This window comes from Phoca vitulina, unplaced genomic scaffold (genome assembly GCF_004348235.1).
Source record: "Phoca vitulina isolate PV1807 unplaced genomic scaffold, GSC_HSeal_1.0 scaffold25, whole genome shotgun sequence".
NCBI lineage: Eukaryota > Metazoa > Chordata > Mammalia > Carnivora > Phocidae > Phoca > Phoca vitulina.
The window spans coordinates 41641121-41667625 of NW_022589728.1; the positions used below are offsets into that span (position 1 = coordinate 41641121).

A 26505-nucleotide genomic window follows, 5' to 3' on the forward strand; every position below is an offset into this window, starting at 1 on the left:
TGGGAGCAAGAAGGGCAATGGGACAGGGATCATGACTGCTATTGGGAAAGGAGCTCAAATCGGAATAAGGATGGCAGTTGATTGAGAGGAAAGAGCAGAGATCATGAAAGGGAATGAGGACAAGAAAGAATGTGAATGGGGGGCAGAGAAGACAAGAAGCAGGACTATGAAGAGGATGAAGAAGATACAGATGAACAAAGAAAACCTGAACGAAAACTCTGAGAGAAAGAAGCTTCTTACCAAGAGTGCCTTCAGAACTGGGAAAGCAGAGACCAGAAGAAAACTTGGGAGTATGAGAAAGAGGCTGAAAGAGAAGAGAGAAGAGAAATGGCAAAAGAAGCTAAATGACTAAAATAATTCTTAGATTATGAAGACATAGATGACCCCAAATATCACAGAGGAAGTGTTCTTCAGCAAAGGGGGCATGATAGGGAAAAGGAAATGGAAGCAGATGAATGGGACTGAGGAGAGAGAAGGAAGAACTAGAGATCAGGTAGCACTTCTGGATCCAGATGCAGAGCTCCAGAGGCTGGAACAAGAGGCTGAGAGGATGCAGACAAGTACATGTAAAGCAAGAACCAGAACCAGAGGATGAGGAAGAAGAAAAGCAAGAAAAATGAGAGGAACCCATGGAAGAGGAAGAGCCAGAGCGAAGGCCTGTCTCAAACCAACTCTGAGGCCATCGGCTCTGCCCCATCCGTGTCCTCTGCCGGTGGCAATGCAACCCCCAACGCTCTTGGGGAAGAGTCTCCCTGTGGTATTATTATTCCTCATGAAAATTCTCCAGACCAACAACAACCTGAAGCACAGATACCAAAAATAGCACTAAGTCTTAAATGGGGTGCTTCCAACAGTCCTGGTCAGCCTCATTCTGTGAAGGGAAAGAAACTTCCGGTAGATAGTGTTTTTAACAAATGTGAGGATGAAGCAGTGATGATACACCATGAAAGAGGAAACTGATTCCCCTGGATTACTGTGAGGATGATAAAAACGCTGCCAAAGGCACTGTAAACACTGAAGAGAAGCATAAACACGTTAAGAGTCTCATTGAGAAAATCCCTACAGCCAAACCCAAGCTCTTTGCTTATCTCTTGCATTGGTCTATTGACAGAATGATGGACTAGAACATGGATTAATAAGAAAATCAGAGAATACACAGGTGAAAAAGGAGGTACATTCATTCATTTCATGTGTTCTAAGGTTATGGCTCACAGTTCACTTCAAATAATTTTAGATGATGTTGCCATGGTACTTGATAAAGAAGCAGAAGTTCTTATAGTCAAAATGTGGAGATTATTGACATATGAAACAGAAGAAAATTGGTCTTGTGAAATAAAACTCTTTATACATTTGGAAAAAAACACCAATGCTCTTTTATACATGCATGTACACGCACATTTAAACTTACGGCATGTTTCTCCTCTCCAATGTAAATAAATAAATTCTCTGTTCAACTGGATGGTCTGAAACTCTTTTGTTGACATTTTAAAAGAAATTACCAAAATTATTTCAAACTAATCCCCATAAGAATATTTTACTATAAAAATAAAAAAGTAACTAAATACAGAATAAAGCTATTTATTACTTATTCATTTCTAGGCAGGATAAGGGTCTGAGAGTATAATACAGTTCAAAGAAAGTAGCTACCTGGCTTGACAAAAAATAGATAATTGCTAAAGTAGAAAATTATTATAAATATTAAAAACAAATAGGCAAAACCTCTTGAAAGTTTTATAGACTTTACATTTTAAAATTATAGTTCATCAGAAACTATGATTTTCTTCTGCATTGTTACTAAAATAGTTTCATTTTGGCTTAAATTTCCACTGGTAATAATTTATCCATTTGTATATAAACATAATATTCTTTCTACATTTTAGATTAAAAATTATACAATATTAAAAAGCTTATAAAGTAAATTGCTAACAAAAATGTGAACTCATATGTACATTTCTGACACTGGGGAATTATGTTATGGAATGCCAAACATGAGCAATGTATCCAAGATATAGGATAGTAATGAAATAATAAAAGAGAAAAACATATTTTCAAATTAATGATTTAGTAAATTTGCTCATTTGAATAAAGAGAAAACATCACCATTGTGCCTAATGGTCTCTCAATCAAATCCCCTTGTTTCTCATACAATTACACAGAGATAAAATTTTAGGGAGTAAAAAATTTTTATTCAAAGATAAAATCTGTAAACATTGTCAATACAAAAATGTAAGCATCTGCCACTGTGAGTTCACTATGGGTTTTGTTGCAATGCTAGACTTACTAGAGTCAGTTTTACAGGTAAGCAAATGTGTCACGCCTAGGAAAAGGATTTTAATGGCCGGTCTTTCTTCTTACTTAAGTGGTGTGACTGGAATGGATTCAGCATAAGACTAAGCAATCACAACTTCACTTCAATTACTCCCTTTCAGCATGCCTTGTGTCATACATTTGAACTATATCTTAGACACATGCAATAAAGAGCTTATGGCAGATTGGAAAGCCCCCAGAATTTTTCCATGGTGCTGGGAACTGATAATTTTGAGGTAACTGATTTCCTGAATGTGCTGCTATTGTAGGGTTCCTCCAGCCTCAGAGATGTCAAGGAGGAGCACAACAGATTACCTGTTGGTTCCACTATGCTTTATTTCTTTTCTCATGCACTCGTCTAACAATCAACATGTCAACCTGATCCTACCAGAAAATCAACAGGCTGCCTGAGAAAATATTTTACTTGCTGTTCACTTGATGGGATTTTAGCCACTGAAGGCTAGAGAACTACTTGGAAAAAATCCAATAATGATCTATCTATATTAGGATTTTTCCTTATGATTATAGGTACACCAACAAATTTTTTTATATATAAATGAATACTTACTAAACTAGCAAACTAACTTTTGATATCTAAATGAACATAAGGAGAAGAAATAAGCTAAAACTAGAATATATACTTATCATTATTGTGCATAATATCATTTGGAGTTACTGAGGTAAGGTCAATACAGGCAGTGTTTTCATTTACAATAAACCTGTGCTCCCCAAATCCTTCAGTTAGCCACTGCTCACATGGTTTCTGCCATGTCTAAATTCTGATCTTTGGCAACAACAGATCTGACCAGAGGAGATGCAGGAGTGACCTCTCTGCACTGGCTGGCTTTATCCCCTTTAAATGTTGTAAATGAGGAATATTTAGCTAAGTGTATTAGCAGTGACTAATATTGCAGTTGCTAATGAATGGCTATATATTTGTATGAAACTCCATAATAAAACTTCCATTTAACAGGAGATAGGCTAGCAAAGAATTAGGATAACTTGCTACCTTACTTACTAAGTGAAATGCCCATACATCAAAAAGAGATAATTCCAAAATGTTAAAGCACATTATCTTCTCAAGTCCATTAGGTCTTTGAAAATCTATACTATATAGTCATTAAATGAAATTTCCTGTCTTTTTCCAAAGGGCATGATACTGCTTCGTACCTCTTTCTAAATATGTTGATAATTACTGGAGACTGCTCTCATTGTATACATTTGTCTGAATACGAAAAGTCTGCATTCTTAATGTTTACCACAAACCCAACGAAGCTGATGATCGGTCTGAAGGTCAGTCAGATCTTCAATAGTTCTCCAGCTACACTGGCAGGCATATGCCCGTGTTCCTTTCTTCTTTACCAACTTTGTTCTTAACTTGTGGAACTCTGGCATGTTGTTCCTGTTAATAAAAAATGAAGAGTGGCTTTGCTCAGAGCTGAATGACTTAAAAAAAAAAAGTTCTCATTGCTTTATTTTCCTATCTTTACAACATCTGAACACTAAACAACCTTGGTTTTCTCACCCAAACAACAGAAGATAGGCTTCTGTGTTCTTTCTGATGGTATTTCCTTGGTATCCAGTGCTTTTGAATGGCAATCCTCTAGGCCTGTTTATTAAAGCTGTCGTAATAGAACACAATGAACTAAAAGGCTGAATGAAGAATTACTGATTTGTCCTGTCAGAGATGACACGATATGAGAAGAGAGTGAGAGGTATGGTGGTACATTTCCTACCTCAGATACTCACCTATACCATATTCTAAAAGCCCGCAATATGGCCAATGGAGGGCGTATAAGAGGCATAAATAGGCTTCTGATGGGTTAACTATAGCATTTTTCATTAGAGAAAAAGTGCCTGTTATTTCTATTTGTTGAACTAATATTGTATCTTTCATTTGTTTCAATGATATACTTATTGGCAAGATATACTATTAGCAACAGAATAAACGTCTATCCTGCGTTAAATGTCAATAATGTTAAAATAATTAAATCAATGGGCAGGACATCATAAAAAATGATAACCATCTGACTTGATGCTACTACAAAAAAAGACTACAGAAGTTAATTTAAGTTTAATGAACTGAAAATCAATTATGATTTTCATGATAATCCATGAACTGAATTTATGTAACTATTCTGTGACAGGAAAAAAAGTGAAAAATTCAAAATGAAATGATGAATAAATACAACGCAAAATGATGAAATACAGTATGAATATTAAAAAAAGAGACACAAAGTGCTGTCACTGCAACAGAAGGCAGGCTACAAAGTGCCCTCTGGTGGCTGATGGGCACCACACTCAGTACTGTATTGTACAAAATAAGGCATAATTTAGGTTTGAGCCTAACAAAACCTAGATTTTCCAGGCCAACTGTTTGATTTCAGTAAACCAGGGGAAGAGATGGATCATCTAAGCTTTATCAGAAAGAAAAAAACCCCACAAAATGAATACTAAATGTTCTTTATTCAATCTGCAATATATCGTGACAGATTTAACATTTGATACTTGACTGAATCCTTAGAGATTTTATGAGTAGGAATCATGAATAGCCAGGAAACTAATTAATGCATTTCGAATTGTTTTTAGGAAGCACATATCTTAAAAGCTTAGAAAAATAATTTTCCATAAACAAAATGATTTAGTAGGAAAATAAAAGCAACTTATTTAGCTACTATGGCAGGATGATCAAGTATAGCTTATACTTCTTTTTGAAAATTCTAGAACTTGTCAAAGCTAGGATACACATTTCCCTCATTTATAAGATAAGGACAATAAAACAAGCCTATGTGCAGACTGATACCACTAAAAATAAATGGCTCCCCATGTTCTGCCAGGCAATTAATGGCACCCTGCAAGTCTTTTGACTTGCCTTCTTTGGTGACCACCTACTTGTACTTTCCTTCGGCTATTACTCCCCACCCTCCTCAAGTGTTTCATCTTCTCCCCACTCCTTTACTTTCAGCAGCTCACAACCTAATTCACACAGCCATGCTATCAGATGTGAAAATCTTCCATTTCCTAGCTTTCCCCTGAATACATCACTATTTTACCTCCTTCAACCCAGTCACAGAGAGCTCACTACAGCATTGACATTACATGCATTCTATAGAAAACTATACTAGTTTTCTAAAAATTGATGGTTCATATTGGTGACATAGGGGGTTACTGACCACTCATTACATTAACCAGAGCAGAGGACTGAGAAAAGTCAGAAATGGCAAAACATACCTGAAATTAAAAGTTAACTTTTCCAACTCTGGGATTAAAAGTGGGCTAACCTGATCAGGGATTTTGGGACTGCACTAGGCTTAATTTGGGTTGGGAAACGTGAAACCTCTCAAATTGTAATTTTTCTCTGAATTTGCGTATTTGAATTTTTGTGTACGTGCAGAGAGGATTCAAAGTTTTCATAAGATTTTCACACTGGTTTGATGTGGAAGAGTTTAAAAAACAATTCAAGTAAAGGAGACTCCTATGGATTTACAGGAGAATGGCTGCCAGAAGAGGTGTGGAAGAAAGACTCTCACCTTTTTCTTTATTAGAGAGAGATAGAATATATTCTGATTACTTGTGTCAGAAAATATAATTCTTGTTTAGGCCCAGGTTTGGGGTGGCGGATAAAAATGCATGATGTATGCACTTCATTAATTTTTAGTGCTTAATTTTTATTTGAAAATGTAATGTATAATTCACAGCCTAATTTTATTTATTTATTTATTTATTTATTTATTTATTTATTTATTTATTTAGTTTGTTAAGCAGGCTCCACGCCCAGCACAGAGCCCAACGCGGGGCTTGAACTTAGGACCCTGAGATCAAGATCTGAGCTGAAATCAAGGGTCAGATGCTTAACCAACTGAGCCACCCAGGTGCCCCACGTGATGTATAATTCAGATACATTTTTATAACTTACAATATCTTAAAAACAGTAGTTATGGCTTAAGTGTATAAGAATGTATAAACTGCAGAAACATGAGTCAGACACTATCCTGACCCCAAGGAGGGAGGCAGACGTATACCAACCGAAGATTTTCAATCTTCTATTCCAGGGAGTGCTAGAATAGGTACAAAGTGCTGTGGACACATAGGAAAAGATGGATTTACTTCCAAGTTGATGGAGTGGTGAGGGAATCATGAAGGATGTGCAATGAACTGTACCCTTAGGGACAGGTCAGGTTTAGGTAAATAAAGGGTGGGATGGTGGGAAGGCTGCACCAGGAAGGGAAGAGCCTGCATTATCACAGGGAATGGCGGCAGTACTGAGTACTCGGATGCAGCTATAATCTTGTGAAGATGAATGAAGGGGGGGAATCGGAGGGGGAGACGAACTATGAGAGACTATGCACTCTGAGAAACAAACTGAGGGCTCTAGAGGGGAGGGGGGTGGGGGGATGGGTTAGCCTGCTGATGGGTATTAAAGAGGGCACGTACTGCATGGAGCACTGGGTGTTATATGCAAATAATGAATCATGGAACCCTACATCAAAAACTAATGATGTAATGCATGGTGACTAACTACATTAAAAAAAAAAGTAAACTGCAGAAGGACACGCTGGGTGACAGACAGATGGGGGCTGGATGGTGAAGGGTCTTGAATGCTGCACTAAGGAACTTGGACACGACTCCACATGCAGAAGAGTTTTGGGCAAGAGCACGGCACACACAGAGTTATGCGTTAATTCTCAGCAAGGAAAGGGTGGTCTGAAAGAAGTGACTGTAGGCTGAAAAATCAGTGAGAAGGCTATTACTATACTCCTGTCTGGAAGTCACATATCCTCACAGGCTGACAGCAGACAGATGGAGAAGAGGAGATGACAGAAATATGCAAGAGGTGGAGGCCACATGATCTTGCCAAGTCCACCAAGAGACGTTATAGCAAAATAAGAAATATAAAGTTATTGCTTGGTACGTTTTTTCATAGGGTGAAGTTCTTTGGAAACATACCTGAAAAACAGATAATCACATGATTTGTCCCACATATAGTCGTCGTAGCTTACTACCCAGAAATCACATGCTATACAACGCAGATGATCACATGCTCTGTTCAGAGAAAAACAACAGTACATTAAAGATTACTGGTATGTTTAAATATGGAAATCTGGTGATGTATTCATAGGATACACCACATAGTACAGATTACTGAATAAACGACAGAAAAGTAAAGGTTAATGTGATTAAACATTTTTGTATGAAAGGATTATATATCTTTAGGTAAAAATTTTCAGGTTAAATTTCTGCACAAACTTTCAGGTTAAATTTTTGTATAAAGCTTCCTATTTTACTAAGATTTTACACACTGATATGTATATATACACATATGCACACATGCATATCGTATAGATATAAAACAAAGGGATGTGCAGATCTTTTAGTTCAATGGTTTTCAAATTGGGTCTGAGGGAGATGTTCACTTAAGATAACTTTTTTTTTTTTTTAAAGATTTTATTTATTTATTTGACAGAGACACAGCGAGAGAGGGAACACAAGCAGGGGGAGTGGGAGAGGGAGAAGCAGGCTTCCCGCCGAGCAGGGAGCCCGATGCGGGGCTCGATCCCAGGACCCCGGGATCAGGACCTGAGCCGAAGGCAGACGCTTAACAACTGAGGCACCCAGGCGCCCCAAGATAACTTCTTTAAGTTGCTTCCCTTCCTATTGAAAATTTCAGGGGTGCCTCTATCACAGAATTTGCCACATCATATGGAAATCAAACTGTTTCCGCATAAGCTACTTAAATACTGGGACAATATCTTATTTGCTTCTGCTTCCCCAGTATATGGCATTAATGCATTCATTCACTCACTTAAAAGATATTTCCTGAAAGCATACTATGTGCTGGTGAGTTTCTGTCCTCATGGAGCTTATACTCTAGTGAGAGAAGAAATAATCCTCATAATAACTAAATTATATAGTTTGTTAGAAGGTGAAAAGTGTGGGGCGCCTGGGTGGCTCAGGTGTTAAGCATCTGCCTTTGGCTCAGGTCATGATCCCAGGGTCCTGGGATCGGGCCTGCATTGGGCTCCCTGCTCAGCGGGAGGCCTGCTTCTCCCTCTCCCACTCCCCCTGCTTGTGTTCCTCTCTCACTGTGTCTTTCTCTGTCAAATAAATAAATAAAATCTTTAAAAAAAAAAAAAGAAGGTGAAAAGTGGGGCGCCTGGGTGGCTCAGTTGGTTAAGCGTCTGCCTTCAGCTCAGGTCATGATCCCAGGATCCTGGGATCGAGTCCCACATGGGGCTCCCTGCTCAGCGGGGAGCCTGCTTCTTCCTCTCCCTCGGCCTGCTGCTCCCCCTCCTTGTGCTCACTCTCTCTCTCTCAAATAAATAAATAAAATCTTTAAAAAAAAGAAGGTGGGGGTGCTTGGGTGGCTCAGTCGTTAAGCGTCTGCCTTCGGCTCAGGTCATGATCCCAGGGTTCTGGGATCCAGCCCCGCATCGGGCTCCCTGCTCCGCGGGAAGCCTGCTTCTTCCTCTCCTGCTCCCCCTGCTTGTGTTCCCTCTCTCGCTGTCTCTCTCTCTGTCAAATAAATAAAATCTTTAAAAAAAAAAAAAAAATAAATAAAAAAAGAAGCTGAAAAGTGCTTCCAATTTTTGAAATGATAAGTAGAGTAAATAAAATCGGGAGTATCGGGAAAGAGTGGATTGCAATTCATTAGGTAGAGTAGTCTGCACAGGCCTCACTGAGAAGGTACGTACATCTGAGCAGGTTCTTTAAATGGAGTGAGAGGTGGTTAAGAACAGGGGTTAGGAGAAGATTATATTTAAGAAGGGAGGGAAAAAAAGCATATTTTTATGTTGATGGCAAAGCTGCAGTGAAAAGCAAAACACTGATGATACAGGAGAAAGGGGTAGAAGTACTGGAATGACACTTAGCACGTAATAGGTCCTTATTGAATATGTGAGGAAATGAAATGCCACGCAATTCTCAAAACTCATATGCTACATAGTAAATTTAGGAGTAAAATAACAATATATGGAAATACTTACGAACTGCTGTTGCAAACAATTTGATTTATATAATAATTGTGATTTACTTTAAAAAGAAGAAACTTCTTCCATTGTCTGAAGTATTTAAAAACTAGAATCAATATAGATACACATCTGACTATCTAAAAATTAAAAGGAAGAAGGGACTTTTTTTTAAAGATTTATTTCAGAGAGAGTGTGCACCTGTGCACACGCATGTAGGGGTAGTAGGGGCAGAAAACCTTCAAGCAGATTCCCCACTGAGTGCACAGCCTGATGTGGCGCTCAATTTCACGAACCATGAAATCATGACCTGAGCTGAAACGAGGAGTCAGATGCTTAACTGAGCCACCCAGCGGCCCCAATAAGAGATTTTAAGATACTGGGGCGCCTGGGTGGCTCAGTCGTTAAGGGTCTGCCTTCGGCTCAGGTCATGGTCCCAGGGTCCTGGGATCAAGCCCCGCACTGGGCTCCCTGCTCTGCAGGAAGCCTGCTTCTCCCTCTCCCACTCCCCTGCTTGTGTTCCCTCTCTTGCTGTGTCTCTCTCTGTCAAATAAATAAATAAAATCTTAAAAAAAAAAAAAAGAGATTTTAAGATACCAAAAATAAAGAGAAATGACCAGTCAGTGATAGAGTGGAAGAAAATGTTTTCAACACACGGTCAAATACTTACACTATACAAGGAGTGCTTACAAATAACAACAAAACTTAAAAATATATTAGATCTCTCTAATACAGGCATCACAGAATAGTAGTTAAGAGCACATACTGTGGAGACAGATTGCCTAGGTTCAAATGTATTCCAACTATTTACCAGCTGTGTAACTATAGTCAAATAACTTCGCTGTGACTCATTTTCCCCATCTGTAAAATGGGTAATAATAATACTTATATACCTCATAGAATTGTTATGCAGAACTAATAAGTTAACGTTGGTAAAGTGCTTGTAACAGTGCCTGGCACAGGGTTTGTTAGTTAAAATAAAACATAATTAAAATTTAAAGCAACCACGAAATAAATGTTTTAACCAATTAAGTTAGCAAAAATTAGCACTCTCAGACATTCCTGGTGGGTATGTGAATTCCTATAACCTTTTGGGAAAAACCTTAGCACTATTTTAAAATTAAAATTATCCTTAGCTGTTGCTCTAGCAACCCCATTTTTGGGAACCTATTACATATAAATGAAAACATCAGGGCACCTGGGTGGCTCAGATGGTTAAGCGTCTGCCTTCGGCTCAGGTCATGATCCCAGGATCCTGGGATCGAGTCCTGCATCGGGCTCCCTGCTCCTTGGGAGCCTGCTTCTCCCTCTGTCTGTCTCTTTCTCTCTGTGTCTCTCATGAATAAATAAATAAAATCTTAAAAAAACCCAAACACATCAGTCTATAAGCCATTTATCTCAAGAATTTTTACTGCACTGCAAAATTGCTAAAGTGGCAAAAACCAGGATACCACTTGGATACCTATTATAAAGGGAAAAGACTGAATAATATGCAATATATATGGAATATTAGGTAGCCAATAAAGAGAATTAGATTTATCTACTGACCTAGAGGGATGTCCAAAGCAAGGTACAGTTAACATATATAGCAGGAGCCTATTTTTGTTAAAAACAACCAAAAAAATTTCCTGTATAGGTGTTTGTAAGTTTGTAAGAACATGGGGAAAAATGTGGAAGGCTATATACTATACAGTTAACACTGGCTGCCTCAGGGGTAGTGGGAATGGAGGAGAGAAGATTATTATCTTTTTCTTTATACATTTTTAAATTGTTTTATTTTTAAAATAAGCATTCAATACTTCTGCAATAAAAAATAATTTAAAAACCCCATCATTAGATGGTTTTCCACTTATTTCCCTCTAAAATTCAGATATGGTAACTTCAAAATTGCAAGTATTTTTTGGCCTGAAAATTTCTTTGAAAATAAATGCTTTTTATTTTAAAAATTATTATTAATCATAAAAATAACTAAGCACTCAAAATCTATACCAGTTTCATAAACAATTCCATATTTTCTTTCAAACTGTTAGCAATTTATAGAGTTGTATTTGTACATATGGCAATTCAACACAATTACATTTGTACACATTTGAACTTGGATTTTGAATGTACAAGTCAGGAAATGCAAAATGATGGTTCCCAAAGCTGCCATAACTTGCTTTCTTATGCATATGTAGTTTATTACATGATTGCACAGAGTGTTAACTTTAATGCCTTAATACATATGTGCAATTTGGCTAAATTATTGCTGTTGTGGGAACTATAATTTAGAATTTCCTGACGTTGTGTATGTGTAAAATCTCAACCGTAATGTTAAATACAGCTTTTTAATTTAATTTAAAATTTAGTAGTTTATTCAAATCTATTCACACTACCACATTTTCCTACAAACACTGCCCTGTGAGAAAAATAAAACTAACTTGCAGCTAAGAAATCATTCTGCTGCTACGATTCACTCTATTGGATCATAATTAGTAGCAGTCTATGGAATAATCCAGTCTTACAAGTAGTTTAAAAAATAGGAGAGTAAAATTCGATTTGGCTTGAAAATAATGCCTTGATTTTATCTATACTTATCAATGCCACCATGCTTCCTGCTACTACTCTTTCTCCTTTCCACCAACTGGGTAAAAGACTCAAATCTTTACACTCTAAAATCATTCAGCAGTACTCCCAAACCAGAGCTTTATCTAGAAATCAAACAAATAAAACACATGGAAAATAGGCAGAATAGACTCAATTTCCTTTACGCCCTGGGCATGTAAATTAGTGCTTATTTTCAGGGCTTAAATATATTTCTCTTCCATAACTATATACATATAAGAGGATGTCTAAAAAAGGGCATGATTCTAATGAAAGATAAATTGTCAGGATTCTTCTTCCAAGATGTGGAGGAATACAAATATAAACGTGTCACCAACAGCTCTGTCCTTTTGTCCAGCTAATACATAACAACTTTTTACCATTTTTAAGGTGTTCCTGATGGGAATGCCCAAAATACAGCCCAATATAGTCTTCTGCCCAGACTCTGGTTCTCAGTTAAATCCTGTCAGATCTACACAGTGGCCTAGGAAGCCTTGCTGTTTGGACAGTTGGAAAATAACAGTAGCCACAATAGCAAAAACAGCTAAGTTTCTTCCCTCTTGCATATGTTACATGGCCTTCTGTAAATTGGTATACTAGAAAGGATAATGGACCAGGAACAAGTTACATATTTGAGTCCTTGGTTTGTAATAACTTCTGTGATTTTGGCAAGGCACATTACTTGGAAGTCATTCTTGAGAACATTCTCTTTTACTTCCCATAGCCATTTAAACACTGAGTTCTGTCAATTCTAGATTCTAAATGGCACAAATATGACACCTTTTCCCTACAGCTACTGTCACTACTCAGGTCACAGCTACCATCCCCGTCTCTTTCCTGGAGCACTGTAACTACTACCTGCTGACTGTTCTCCCTGTGTCCTCTCCTGTCTTGCCCCTCCAACTTCCAAACCATTTTCCATTCAGCAGCCAAAATGACTTTCTTTAGAAACACAAATACGACTGTCACCCCATCTGCCAAAAACAAAAACCAAAACACCCGCCCAAAACAACTACAGGCTTCCACTGCATATGACACACTTTTCCTAAAATCCTCCAGAGGACTACAGGACCCCAAACCAAATGTGCCTCTACTACCTCTCCGGCCCCATCAAGAGCCATTCGTTCCCCCACTCACTATGCTGCAGCTCATCTGGCTGCCCTCTGCTACTCCAGCTCAGGGATCATCTAACACTGTGTGCCCTCTGGCTCTAATGGTCTCCTCTCTTTGCTAACTCATTTTTCATACTGTAATCTGATTAAATGTTATTTGGTTGGGAAAGCATTCTCTAGCCCTTCATATTAGCTGGGGTGCTAATTATCTATGCTTATCGTACCCTGCACTTTCCCTTCACATTATGTATTATGTAGGACCTAGCAAGCAGGTGGTTAATTAATATGTGTTCAGTGAATTTAACACCAGTGTCTCAATTTCCTCATTTATAAAATGGGGTTAAAAAGTCTTGCTCCAAGGGGCACCTGGGTGGCTCAGTCATTAAGCGTCTGCCTTCGGCTCAGGTCATGATCCCAGAGTCCTGGGATCAAGCCCCACATCGGGCTCCCTGCTCAGTGGGAGGCCTGCTTCTCCCTCTCCCACTCCCCCTGCTTGTATTCCCTCTCTCGCTGTCTCTCGCTCTATCAAATAAATAAATAAAATCTTAAAAAAAAAAAGTCTTGCTCTATTTGCATCTTTTTTTTTTTTTTTTTCCTGTGGAGCTAAACCGATAAGCATATATAAAAAAGTGCTCTGGACAGTATAAAGTACTTCACACATAAAATGTTTTACGTGCACGTGAACAAGTATAGGCTTATCTTTCTGTGAGTGCAGATCTGTGTTAGGAAGAGGTTGGTCCATAAGGGTATCTTTGTAATGGGGTGGAAGAAAAGACCTGTGAATATACACAGTTACCTATGCATATATATGCAAACAGTATGTGTTTCTTCATCTTGTAGCTGTGCAGAAAGTAGGAAGGAGTTTGATGGATACTGGCATGCTCATGGATCAATATTGTGTGAAAGGACCCTCAAGCTATAAAAATAGGTCATTTTTGGGTGCCTGGGTGGCTCAGATGGTTAAGCGTCTGCCTTCGGCTCAGGTCATGATCCCAGGGTCCTGGGATCGAGTCCCGCATCGGGCTCCCTGCTCAGTGGGGAGCCTGCTTCTCCCTCTGCCTCTCTCTCTGTCTCTGATGAATAAATAAAATCTTAAAAAAGCAAAAACAAAAACAAAAATAGGCCATTCTTCTGTCCACTTAAATTCCATCTGGAGCAAGATTCTTCTGTGCTAGAACCAAATCAAAGTACATGTAAAAAATACTATATAAAAGAAAATCCTCATGAAATATTTACTCTTTGAAAGTAAACCAGAATGGATCGTCTTAGAGACCATTTTTATTTATTTATTATTTTTATTTTTTGAGAGAGAGACTGAGAGAGAGTGAGCACACGTGGGGGGTGGGGAGCAGAGGGAGAGGGAGAGATCTTAAGCAGGCTCCTTGGCCCAGCATGGAGCCCAATGCAGGGCTCGATCTCACGACCCTGAGATCATGACCTAAGCAGAAATCAAGAGTCAGATGCTTACCTGACTGCGCCACCCAGGCGCCCTGAGACCATTTTAAAAATTAGAAGACCCGTGTAAGTAAACACTGATACATATTTCCTGAGATAAAATGGAAAAGTAGTAGGAGAATATAGGATTCCGGGCACTGAAAGAGAACACAGTGAGAAGGCAGCACTGACAGATGAGAAAAGACAAATGAATAACTGCAAACTATTACTCAAACTATCTTCGCTGTCTTTTGCACCACAGGCATACTATAATGTATTATTCCATTTAATCCTCCCAGTATCTCCGTGGAGTGTGTTCAGTTTTTACGGGTGAGGAAACCAGTTTCAGAAGACACATACCTTCTCTAAAGGTTTCACATCTCCTCATAAGGGGCACAATGAAAGATCTGAACTTGGGCATTCTGCCATCAGAACTCTTTCTCTTCATGCTCTAGGGTGTCATCATTCACCTCTTTACCACCTCCTCTCCTGGCTAGGGTTTTATTTATTCATTTATTTATTTTTGGTATCTAGTATTTAGCGCAGGGCCTACGACATGCCGGGCATTCAATGAATATTATAAAAAGAAAAGAAAAAAGAAGCAGAAACAGAATGACAAAATAAATTTGTAGATAAGCAGATAAGACAGTGAGGACACACATTAGAGAGGAGGGTCATTCCAGACAGGGAATAAATGTAAAAATACTCAGAAGCAGAAAGATGTAAGTGGAAAGCAGGGGATAGCAAATGTTCTAGTTGGAAGTGGACTATCTGACCTGGGTTCTCACTGGAGGTGAAGGGACCAAGAAGAGAAAGAACGCAATTTGGTAAAGCAAATAACCCTAGAGTTAATGTGAGACAAATAGCAACTCTCATTTTCCCTCTGAATAGGGGAGATGTGCTCAGAAGAATAAGTTAGGGATATTATCCTTCATGCTGTATGTGAGTGAAGCGAGAGAGGAAGTGGATGGTAACAGGGAAACTGGTGCAGTTCCTAGGTGATTGGAAAGAACCTGGGACTGGAGGGGGTATGGTCTGGAAACATGGAGACAAGTCCCAGTGACTCCACCCGGTAAGTCAGGATTGACAGCAACCTGACTATACTCTTCTCTAAGGGCCAGTTTGTGTCTCTGATTCTTTGTTTTTTTTTTTTTTTTTTTATTTATTTATTCATGAGAGTCAGAGAGAGAGAGAGAGAGAGGCAGAGGCAGAGGGAGAAGCAGGCTCCCCGCCTAGCAGGGAGCCCGATGCGGGACTCGATCCCGGGACCCCGGGATCATGACCTGAGCCAAAGGCAGACGCCCAACCATCTGAGCCACCCAGGCGCCCAGTGTCTCTGATTCTTTGTATAGCTAGCCCTCAACACACAACGATTCAAGTGCCGTCAATTGTTACTTAGGGCCCTTACAGCAGGCAGCACCCCAGTGGGCTTCTGTTAGCCTGTCTGCTGCCTGCTGTTCCCGATACAGGCTTCCCCAGACTCTCAGCTTTCCTTTGGCCCCATAGTCTTTCTTCCTAGGCTTCCTAGGATCTAGGCCAGCACCACCACAACCCTCCAACAATGTCTTTTCAGATCCTACTTCTATTATTCAATATAACCGTTATTCCTCCTAAAACATGGTCAACATGCAATCATGTATCTCATTCTTCTCTTTCTTAAAAAATTAACAGAAAATATAAAAGTGTTTTAGAAATAACTAGACAAAATATAATAATTTAGGCAAACAGGCCTCTGCAAAAATAGAATCAACAGCATCAGGACAACAGAAAGGTATGCTTAAAACCAATCTGCTTCCCCACATTAAGACAATGATAATGGAATATGCTAGCAGTATGGAGTAGGTGGTATCGTGACCACAAGACTGCCCTGAAAGGGGTGAGGAGTTAGATAGTGGGTGTATGGGATGGGGAAGCGACAAAGAAAGGAGGATTTCCACATTTTAAATACGTAAAATCAAGCGACTATGCTTGAGAACTTTCTGAGTACTGAAGACCCAGCTTTCTCATACTGGCGGAGATGGTGGGTAATGCATCACATGTCTGCATGGCCACATTGCTTCGCCTGTCTTCTCCACTGGCTTCTACTGCCCAGAAGGCAAAAATGGCGAGGCAGAAGCTCACTCTCTTGGCGTCCTGTGGAAAGCAGGCTGGCACTGGAGTGACCCAGGCATTTCAAGTGGGGCTTAGAAATGGGCATCAACACAATGAACACCATATACCCAATATCACAGCTTTCAAAAGCTATTGCCCAGAATAACAAACATTTCAGTACAGTGTTCTTAGACTGGCTAATAAAACACACGTCTGATTTTGACATAGATGGATGCCAAGAACTACATTTTAACAACAGGGTTATCAACTGCGAAAAACCTAATAAGAAATATAATCTATTTCTTTTTTTTTTAAAGATTTATTTATCTGAGAGAGAAAGAGAGAGTGTATATGCGCACACACACAAGCAGGGGGAGGGGCAGAGGGAGAGGAAGAGAGAGAGAGAGAGAATCCCAAGCAGAACCCCTGCTGAGAGCGGGGCCTGCCATGGGGCTCAGATCTCACAACCCTGAGATCATGGCCTGAGCCGAAAATCAAGTTGGACACTTAACTAATTGAGCTGGCCAGGAGCCTCAAGAAAATCTATTTCTGACATCCTACCTCTGTGAAGTACGTGTCCCGATTCCGCACGGAGCAGTGCTTCCACCGAGGTACACTGGGCTGCAACTAGACAGGTTCAATAGATGGAAGGAAAAAATTACAACAGAAAAATATGAGAAGTTAATTTGGCCTCATTGACTCTATATTCTTGTAATCAAATTGTATATTTTCCTGAGCAGGCCAATTATTTCAAAGAAGAGGCATTTATTCCAGGATCCCTGCATTATTGGATATAACCTATACATTCAGGAACACTCAAGGAGTTAAAATGAGTCACCAAAAAATGTGTTTGCCAAACAATATAAGGGACAAAGTAAAGACTGAAGAGTATAACAGAACATTAATTTTGAGAAACTGTTCACACTTATTTTTTTTTAATACGGCAGAAAATTATTTACAACAGCAATAATCTTCCATTCAAGTTCTTTTACACCAAGGGGTCACAGACCATAAGAACACTGAAGATATTGCTATTGGTCTTTCTCCTGAAAGCCAACCAGTGCTTTGTTGTTCAATGTCACTGTTGTTTAAATGGTAACAAAATCTATAAGGCTTTGCTCATGGTGTTTGCTCACTAGTGTGTGTAATTCACTAAAGCCATCTCAACTTACCTTTTACCAAGGCCTTGAATGGAAGCTCTGACAGATGTGTTACCTGAAGATTTAGATTTTAATTTCTGTTAAAAAACAAAACAAAACAATAAAAGGCCAAGGGTAACTTAGAGAATTCTAACATAAAAACTAATATTCTTTATTTTATAACAAGAATATTTTTTAAATGACTTAAATAAAAATTCTGTATCATTTTAAAGTTTCTGAAATAAAAACAATGATCAAAACCTTTTAAAGGCAAAAGGGAAGTAGACCTCCCTGAGGAATTAGTAAATTACTCGGCTAACTTTTAGTCTAGGAAATTGATATACTGCCATTATTAGCATGCTAAGGTTTAGAGTCACTTTATAACTCTTCAGTTAATACCAAGTTCAGTGATTTAATATGAAGGATCTGCTATTTAAAACTTCATCCTGGAAAAATTCAATTGAGGAAAAAAACCTCAGACTCATTTTTAAAGGCTGTGAATGGTACTCACCTGAACTAAAAATAAACTAACCAAACTGCTGGGTAACTTCAGGAATATTAATTTTGATCAAATAAAATGATATCAACCAACAGACATTCAAGGAAATTGTAGAACTACCTAGTCACAACTATACAGTAGTTCCTATATGGTTACATAACATCATCATCATTAGTAAGCATTTATTAAGTGTTAACTGGTATATGGTACCAAACAGCAGAAACCAACCACATACTAGGACCACCGCCAAGGAAAGGAAGTTGGAGAAAAGGCAATTTAAACTATGCAGAGACATGCCTTCATCTTACCTTGTAGGTGAGGAAATTTAATGGAGGCAAAAATATTTCATTTTACAATTTCTCTTAACTTTCTTATTTGATGTTAAACAGAACTGGAAAAATTTTTGGTGCATGTCTGAAAAAATAACGTGCATCTTTTTTTTTGAGAAAAGTATTTCATGTACCATCCACTTATGGCTTGAAGCTGGCACACTGTGGCATTTGTTGTCCTTCTTGGGCTCTCTTGTGTGGGTCTGAGAGCAGTTCAGAAACTCAACAGAATGAATGCGTGAGTGATGGGGGAGGAAGCAGTACTCTCAAGAGCATAATCTGGTCTGGACAAGGTGGGCATGCACACCTCTTCACAGACACCTCTTTTCCTCACCCAGTCCATGTTTGAAACAGACCTGCTGTTCTTCAGAAATTTATTCAGGTTGTTTTTTCCCTTGCAGTCTGGAGAATGGATATAGTAACTAAAAAAAGGGAGCATACAGAAGTACATAGACGTTTACCTCTTCATGATTGTAGGAGTTATTCTTATTTCAAATTGGTGTATTTTAAAGCTAAAGCAGAGAAATATTTCCTTCTCCTTCTGAAATGTCTTGAACTAAAGAGACAGTGCCTCATATATAGATACACACCCTGTAGTACTTAATAATGAATTGTTCAGATGATCCATGAATAACAAGAACATCATGTAGTCTTCTCTATTAATTAAATTAGCATTGCTATTTAGCATTTATGATGCATTCTTGTTTGCAGAGTATTCAACACCATTATTACTATGTTGATGTGTTAATCAACTAGGCCATCAGCTTATTAATTTACCACCTGCTTATGAACTGAAAATGTTAAATTTAGAGAAATAAAGACCTTAAGCTCTGTATCAGTCATTTGATTTTTAGTCTGGCTGACAAAAATAAAAGTGGCTCATATGCATATCCTTACCACCATCACCGCCTAGTGATTTTTAGTCTATCTAGCTTTAATCTTCCCCCTTCAAAAAAAACCTCTTTGGTATTATATTTATTCTTAGATTTTTTTTTTCTTCTTTGTGGTCTCTGTAATATAGACTTCCATTTGGTCTCTTCTTAAATCTCACAAATATATTTTACACCCACCACACTGGTAAAAATTAAAGTATACAGATTTTCATCTACTGCTGGTGAGAAGAATAGAAATGATACAGTCACTCTGGAAAACATTTTGGCAATGGATAGAAAAGTGGAAGATAAAGCACACTTAATGACCTAGCAATTCCTCCCCTAGGTTTGCACATCCTAGAGAAACTCCTGTATGTAGGTAAAAGAACACATGTGAAAATATCTGATGAAACACTGTTTTAAAAGTAACAACTGGGGGGCATCTAGGTGGCTCAGTTCATTAAGCGACTGCCTTTTGCTCAGGTCATGATCCTGGGGGTCCTGGGATCGAGTCCCACATTGGGCCTCCCTTGCTCTGTGGGGAGCCTGCTTCTCCCTCTCCCTCTGCCTGCCACTCTCCCTGTTTGTGCTCTCTGTCAAATAAATAAATAAAATCTAAAAAAAAAAAAAAAAAATAAAAGCAACAACTGGGTACAATCTAAATGTCTATTACCAGGGAAGTGGATAAATAAACTGTGGTAAGTCACATAATGGACTATTGTCAGTTAAAATGGTTTATGATTATAAAAGTATAATTAAAAAATAAAAGGGATGGAAAGGACAGGTTACCTCTGGGAATGAAGGCAGTAGAGTAGGATTTGGAGAGTTCTTAAACTATATCTATAATTTCTATTTCTTTAAAAGAAAAATCCAGAGAAGCAAATACGACAAAACATTAAGATATGTTCACTATGGGTGGTAAATATATAGTTGGCTGTTACACTCTTTTATGAGCTTTTTATAAAGTTGATAGATACAAAAGCATTTAAACATTAAAATACTAACAATTTACTCACTGGTTCATGGGTAACAGCAATGGCATTGCATCTGAGATATCAAGCATATTCCTATAATAAAAGCTGTTTTTGGTCTTTTAGAAAAGTGTTCTTAGAATATACAAATAAAATAACCAACTTCATCTGTGAGCTGACTTCTGCTCTAACAGCTTTTCTAATTTTTCATTCTTGCTAAGAAACGAACAGCAAAACACATGAGAGTTTTTAATATTTTATTTCTTCTACAACTCTAAGTGGAATAATTCCCTTAAAACAACTGTATTTTTCAGAATTCAAAGGACTAGATACTTGTGTATTCTATACATTTGCAGACTATTTTAAACTTGTTTTGAAATAATAAAAAGAATTACTGCACACTTACAATACTTAACTTACAAAGGTTTTTTTGTCAAAGTTGGGTTCTTCAAATATCTCATTAATAAGACTGTCAAGATCATCTTCTTTCTCAAATGTTTCTGCTGATCTGAAAACAAAACAGCTGAAGCTTAAGTACAGATAAAGTCAGTATCAGAAGAATTTTGCTTAAATAGCTTATTATTACAGTTGATAACAGAAGGATAAATGTGATGTTAATTATTTTCCCTCTATGGACATAGTTGAAGACTGTTGAGACAAAGATGTAGTTTATCAGGTACAAATTCACATACATACGTTACTATTTCACACTTAAAATAAGACATTTAAGGGGGCACCTGGGTGGCTCAGCGGTTAAGCGTCTGCCTTCGGCTCAGGTCACGATCCCAGGGTCCTGGGATCGAGCCCCGCATCGGGCCCCCTGCTCAGCCAGGAGCCTGCTTCTCCCTCTCCTGCTCCCCCTGCTTGTATTCCCTCTCTAGCTGTCTCTCTCTCTGTGTCAAATAAATAAAATCTTTAAAAAAAAAGACATTTAAAGCTATACATTATATTCAAGAGAAAGCTGGGCATGCACTTTATAAATTATGGACTTATTTATTTATTTTTTTTATTTTTATTTTTTTTTGGACTTATTTAAAGAACACAAAATATGTACCATTATAAGTAGAACCTGAGAATTATAAACAAAGATAATTTTAATGAGTTTTTTCTAATTTTTTCCCTAAGAGTTCCACTGTAAGTCAAATAATTGTACCTTTTTACTACAGGAGCTGGAGGTTATATAATCAAATGATCAATATAAAAAAAAAAAGAGCAATATTCACCTGACAGAGTATCTCAACTACCTTTCTATTTTGTGCAGGGAAAGCCATCACAGAATTATTGATACAAACCGTTACTCCACAAAACCTCTATTTAATAGCTAACATTTACTGAATACTTACAATATAGGTGAAGAAGCAGGGACTGAGAGATTCAGAAACTCGCCCAAGGTCATACAACTAGTGGGAGGAGAGGCTTGGAATTGAATCTAGGGCAGTCCGGACACCTAACACTAAACAAGATGAACTCTTTTTAGAGTTTATATGTTACAGATGCTTCACATCAACTTTATAACTTCATTAGACCATTAAAATATTTGTTTTAGAAGACAAGTTTTTTAGTCAGATTCTAACTTTAGAAATGTATTTACTCTGAAAATTCTTGCGGATTATACTCCTTCTTTGTTACTGCTTGGAGTAATTAACCCAATGTAAGAAAAACAAGATAGTGCTGCTTAATACCGAATGTCTGATTCCATCTACCTCCAGGCTTTGCCTCTTCATTTGCTCCCTCCCTAACTTTTATCCTTAAAGTCTTCCACCCAGTACTGGCTTGTTCTCTTGTCTTACAAGTATGCACAAGACTTACTCCTTTAAGAAACACTCCAGGGGTGCCTGGGTGGCTCAGTTGGTTAAGCGACTGCCTTCGGCTCAGGTCATGATCCTGGAGTCCCTGGATCGAGTCCCTGGATTGAGTCCCGCATCGGGCTTCCTGCTCAGCAGGGAGTCTGCTTCTTCCTCTGACCCTCTTCCCTTTCGTGCTCTCATTCTATCTCAAATAAATAAATAAAATCTTTAAAAAAAAAAAAAAAAGAAACACTCCAAAAAACTCTATTGAGCTGCTCCCTCTTACTCACTACTGAAGTCGATCTACTGCCTTACAAGTGTATTGGATGGTGATCTGGATGAGGGTTTCTCAACCACTGACATTTGGGGCCACATCATTCTTTAGTGTGTGTATGGTGGAAGAAGTAGGGCTGTTGTGCATTGTACGATGTTTTCCAGTATCCCTAACTTCTACCCACTAGATGCCAGTAGCATGCATATATACCCTTTCCCGGTTGTGACAATTAAAAATGCCAAGACATTGCCAAATGCCCCTTGAGTGGTAAAATCCTCACTGGTTGAGAACTACTGACCTACTTTAAACTCTTTAATCTCTCTGAACCTCAGATATTTTAAATGTAAAAAGGAGATCTAGACAACTATTTATAACTTCTTCCAGGTGTAATATTCTATCTCTGGCCCCTATAACCCTCAACTACAGTAAAACTCTTCTCTCAAAGGTCAATACTGCCCACATCACTAAATTCAATGGCCCTTTTCAGTTCCAATCCTCTTTAACCTTTCAGAAATACCTGACACTGTTAGGTACCAATTCCTTCAATTTCTTTTATGACAGCAGGTTGCTAAGTTGTCCTCTAGAAATTCTCCCCTCCTTTAGTTTTCACAACATACTCTTTGGGTTCTAGTCCCTCACGCAGTTTCACAATTTCAAGAATCAGATACACTCAAACTTTATCAAACCAATAAATACTATTAGGGATCCAAACTTATTAAGATTCTGGTCTGTTATACAATTTCATGATGCATACAACTGCCTATGCTTTATTGTAGAAATGCCATCATTTCAATGAGACCGCATACAAATTTTATTTTATTTTATTTTTTTAAAGATTTTATTTATTTGACAGAGAGGTACATAGTGAGAGGGGAACACAAGCAGGGGGAGTGGGAGAGGGAGAAGCAGGCTTCCCGCCAAGCAGGGAGCCCGATGTGGGGCTCGATCCCAGGACCCTGGGATCAGGACCTGAGCCGAAGGCAGACGCTAAACGACTGAGCCACCCAGCCGCCCCCTGCATACAAATTTTAAAGGACTGTATAATACTTTCTTTTAATCTTTTTTAAAAAGATTTTATTTATTTATTTGAGAGAGACAGCGAGAGAGGGAACACAAGCAGGGGGAGGAGGAGAGGGAGAAGCAGGCTTCCCACTAAGCAGAGAGCCTGATGCGGGCTCAATCCCAGGACCCTGGGATCATGACCTGAGCCGAAGGCAGACGCTTAACGACTGAGCCACCCAGGCGTCCCTCTTTTAATCTTTTGATGCTATAATACAGTAATCTTTTTTTAAAGTTTATTTTTTTAGTAATCTCTACACCAAACGTGGGGCTCAAACTCATGACCTCGAGATCAAGAGTCACATGCTTTTCCAACTAAGCCAGCCAGGTGTCCTTACAATACAGTAACCTTAACCAAAGGTTAATAAACATTTATTGGTTTCCCCCTCAACTTCGCTTCTTTTATTGTAATCTTGATTAAAAATATAGTTTTTGTCAAAAATAAAAGGTATACTCTAAATAAAAAAAATTAAACAGTTGAAACCTACAATTAAATGTGAAAGGTATATATAAAAGCTTAAATCTAGATCTACAATATCCTAGTAGACTTGGAAATATGACCTTGGGCAAGTAACTCTTTTACTAAGTCTTAGTTTGGTCAGTGAAAGGGGGATAATATGATTCACGTCATAGGGTTGGGGACAGTAAATGAAATAACACATACAGAGCACTTAGCATATAGAAAGGACTCAATAAATGTTGGCTATTATTATAACTATTATCTAGGAGGTTATGATATTATCTGTAAATATTCCCATCTGTATCATCCTGAACCACTTTAGTCCTATTGCAGTTCAACTCACAGCATTTTTTTTTAAACTAATCATGTACTTCTCTTTATCATTTTGAACACTTCAACAACTTGTATATGTTTTGATCTCTTACATTAGCAGTTGTTCCTGGTATCCAGATGTTGCATGGTCATTTATTTTATTATTTGCAGACCTATCATTTAATAGACAACTTCAGTATTTTAACTCTTATAAGGGAAAGAGATAACAGCTGCATTGCTATACAATTGGTAGATAGTCTCCTGTTGATAAATTCATAATATAAATCGATTCCTAATTTTTAAATATCAATTTTGGCTCACGATAAAATTTTTATATTTGACATTATATACCATGTAGGGATTGTATTTGGGTATTAGGTTTAGGGCCCTTGCTGCTGTTTTTTTGCATAATTTACAACTACATTACCAAATGAAAAGTTTTAACACACGAATAACAACAGTACTGGCTTGCTACCGCTTTTATAAATGTATTACTGAAAAATCTGATGTAGTAAGGTGAGGTGAGATGCTAGAAACATTATGGATGGATTTCAGTAGTGCAATAAGTGGCTATGGAGAGAGGCATAAAAGGACCTGTTCTTGAAAAGGATCCACCTTAGCAGCCGTTTCCATTTTGAGGAGCCTGCTCCAAGACATCCTATCCCTCTGCACACTAGTTCTCCTAAGATGAACAGGCTTTGGAAGGCTCTTAGATAAATTCTCTCCATCCCGAAAGGAATGAATAAAAAGAACAAAAGAAATTGCAAAGTAACACTGCTGTGGGATGGGGATGGTGGATGTACTGGGAATGAGTACATAAGGACCTCCAGCATACCAGACAATAACATACAAATTAATGAGAGTGATATTTGCATAAACATTCAGTCAAGAAAGCATTAGCCCCTTCAAAGTAGTCATTTTAGTTGGCTCTACACTTGATTTTTAGAATGCTGCCCAGTACTCAACTAATTTTTAGAACTTCCGTTTCTGAACTTCAGAATCTTCTCAATGTTTTTATCTTCCAAGGGTTAATTTTTATAAACAAATGCCATTAGAGGTTAAGTCTGATAAACTGGGTACCAATGTTGTTGGTAAATACTTCTGGGAAATCATGCCCACGAACACCAAGACCAAACAAAACCAAACCACAGATGCAGGCATAAATTGACAAGAATGACTTTCTTGGGTTGTTCCAAAGCTGCCTTTGTGTAATTCCACAAACATTTCCAACAGAGTTACTGCAGAGGCTCCCAAGTCATCACTTTGAAGGACAATATTCATTCTGATGCAACAATTTTGACCTTTTGGGATTGAGGAGAAAATGAGAGGAAAAAGGAAGTCCTTTTATGATTATACGGAATCAAAGAGATTAACAAATTTGAAAGGTAGTTTTTTGGATCAAAACCCAGAATATTTAAGAAATCTCCTCAAATTTCAATTTGGATGCGAGATTCCCTGGGACCTTAACTGGGGGTCACGGGGAGAAGGTAGGTGGTTGGATTAATACAGTGTTCACAATAATTAACCATTTATCATAAATGTAATCTTATTCAATTCTCTGAGTTAAAAAAAAAAAACAATAGCTAATGATGACACAGAAGAGAACGGAATCGTTTTCTCCAACAACCGGCCCAAGGATTATTCTGCTTGGGAATTGGGTCAGAGGCGATAGGCTGAGTTTCTCTTTGGGAACGAACACCTCACGGGGGTGGGGGGGCTGGGATGAGAACCGCCCGGGTTGACAGAGCTGATCAGAGAGGCCCTCTCGGGGCTCAGGGGAGGGCCCCTAAGCTGCACCTCTCTCTCCCCACCTCCATTAGGTCCCCCGGGGCTCCGTCTGGGTGAAAGAGACTGGGTGAGGTCTCTCACGGGCGGGGCTAGCTCACTGGGGCTTGCCCGGGTTGCCGAATTGGGCCTTGGTAAGAGATGCTCAAATCCGCCTGGACAGGGAGTTGAGGTGTGCGCTACCCCGGGGGTGGGGAGCTGAGGATCTGGGCCCGACTAGGGACAGAAGCTGGAGATCGTGGGCAGAGGGCGGCTTCAGGGCGTGGAGCAAGCTTTACCAGGACAGCTCACCCTTCCCGCCTGTTAACCTGAGATTCTCTTTCGCCTCGGCTCGGTTCCGGTCGTTGCTGAGGATGCCGCCGCTGCAGCCTCTGGGCCGCTGCACTATGCCCAGTCTCGGTGGGTCGGGTCTGCAAAATTTGGACTCGACCTCATCCAAGAGCTCGTCCAAGTCCTTCGCCATCTTGAAACGTTACGTCTTTCCCTCGTTCCCGTCGCGACAGCGCCGGTTGGTTTCCAGGGGCAA

General features: G+C 38.7%; 1 protein-coding gene across 3 annotated transcripts; it reads right to left on the reverse strand.

Moving 5' to 3' along the window:
• On the reverse strand, positions 1–26505 carry CUNH8orf37 (chromosome unknown C8orf37 homolog). Of its 3 annotated transcripts, none has more exons than XM_032421801.1 (6): positions 21646–21755; positions 20723–20810; positions 17665–17729; positions 17054–17119; positions 7255–7350; positions 1–3709 (listed from the first exon to the last, which is right to left on the reverse strand). In XM_032421801.1, exons 1-6 carry the CDS (start codon positions 21696–21698, stop codon positions 3556–3558), a joined length of 522 nt encoding a protein of 173 aa, XP_032277692.1. In that variant the 5' UTR covers positions 21699–21755; the 3' UTR covers positions 1–3555. The 3 variants fall into 3 exon arrangements, with proteins under 3 accessions (XP_032277692.1, XP_032277691.1, XP_032277690.1); XM_032421799.1 differs by lacking the exon at positions 21646–21755 and adding an exon at positions 26288–26503 and having other exon boundaries at positions 8–3709; XM_032421800.1 differs by lacking the exons at positions 7255–7350; positions 21646–21755 and adding an exon at positions 26288–26505 and having other exon boundaries at positions 3–3709.

What these genes read in the sequence shown, in the direction of transcription:
- CUNH8orf37 (XM_032421799.1), bottom strand. Translation starts at nt 26,442, where the DNA reads ATGGCGAAGGACTTGGACGAGCTCTTGGATGAGGTCGAGTCCAAATTT. An exon ending in ACTTTGACAAAAAAACCTTT is followed by an intron (nt 17,730 to 20,722) that starts GTAAGTTAAGTA and finishes GTTTTTTAACAG; the next exon opens with AAATTAAAATCTAAATCTTC. An exon ending in ATTCAAGGCCTTGGTAAAAG is followed by an intron (nt 17,120 to 17,664) that starts GTAAGTTGAGAT and finishes GAACCTGTCTAG; the next exon opens with TTGCAGCCCAGTGTACCTCG.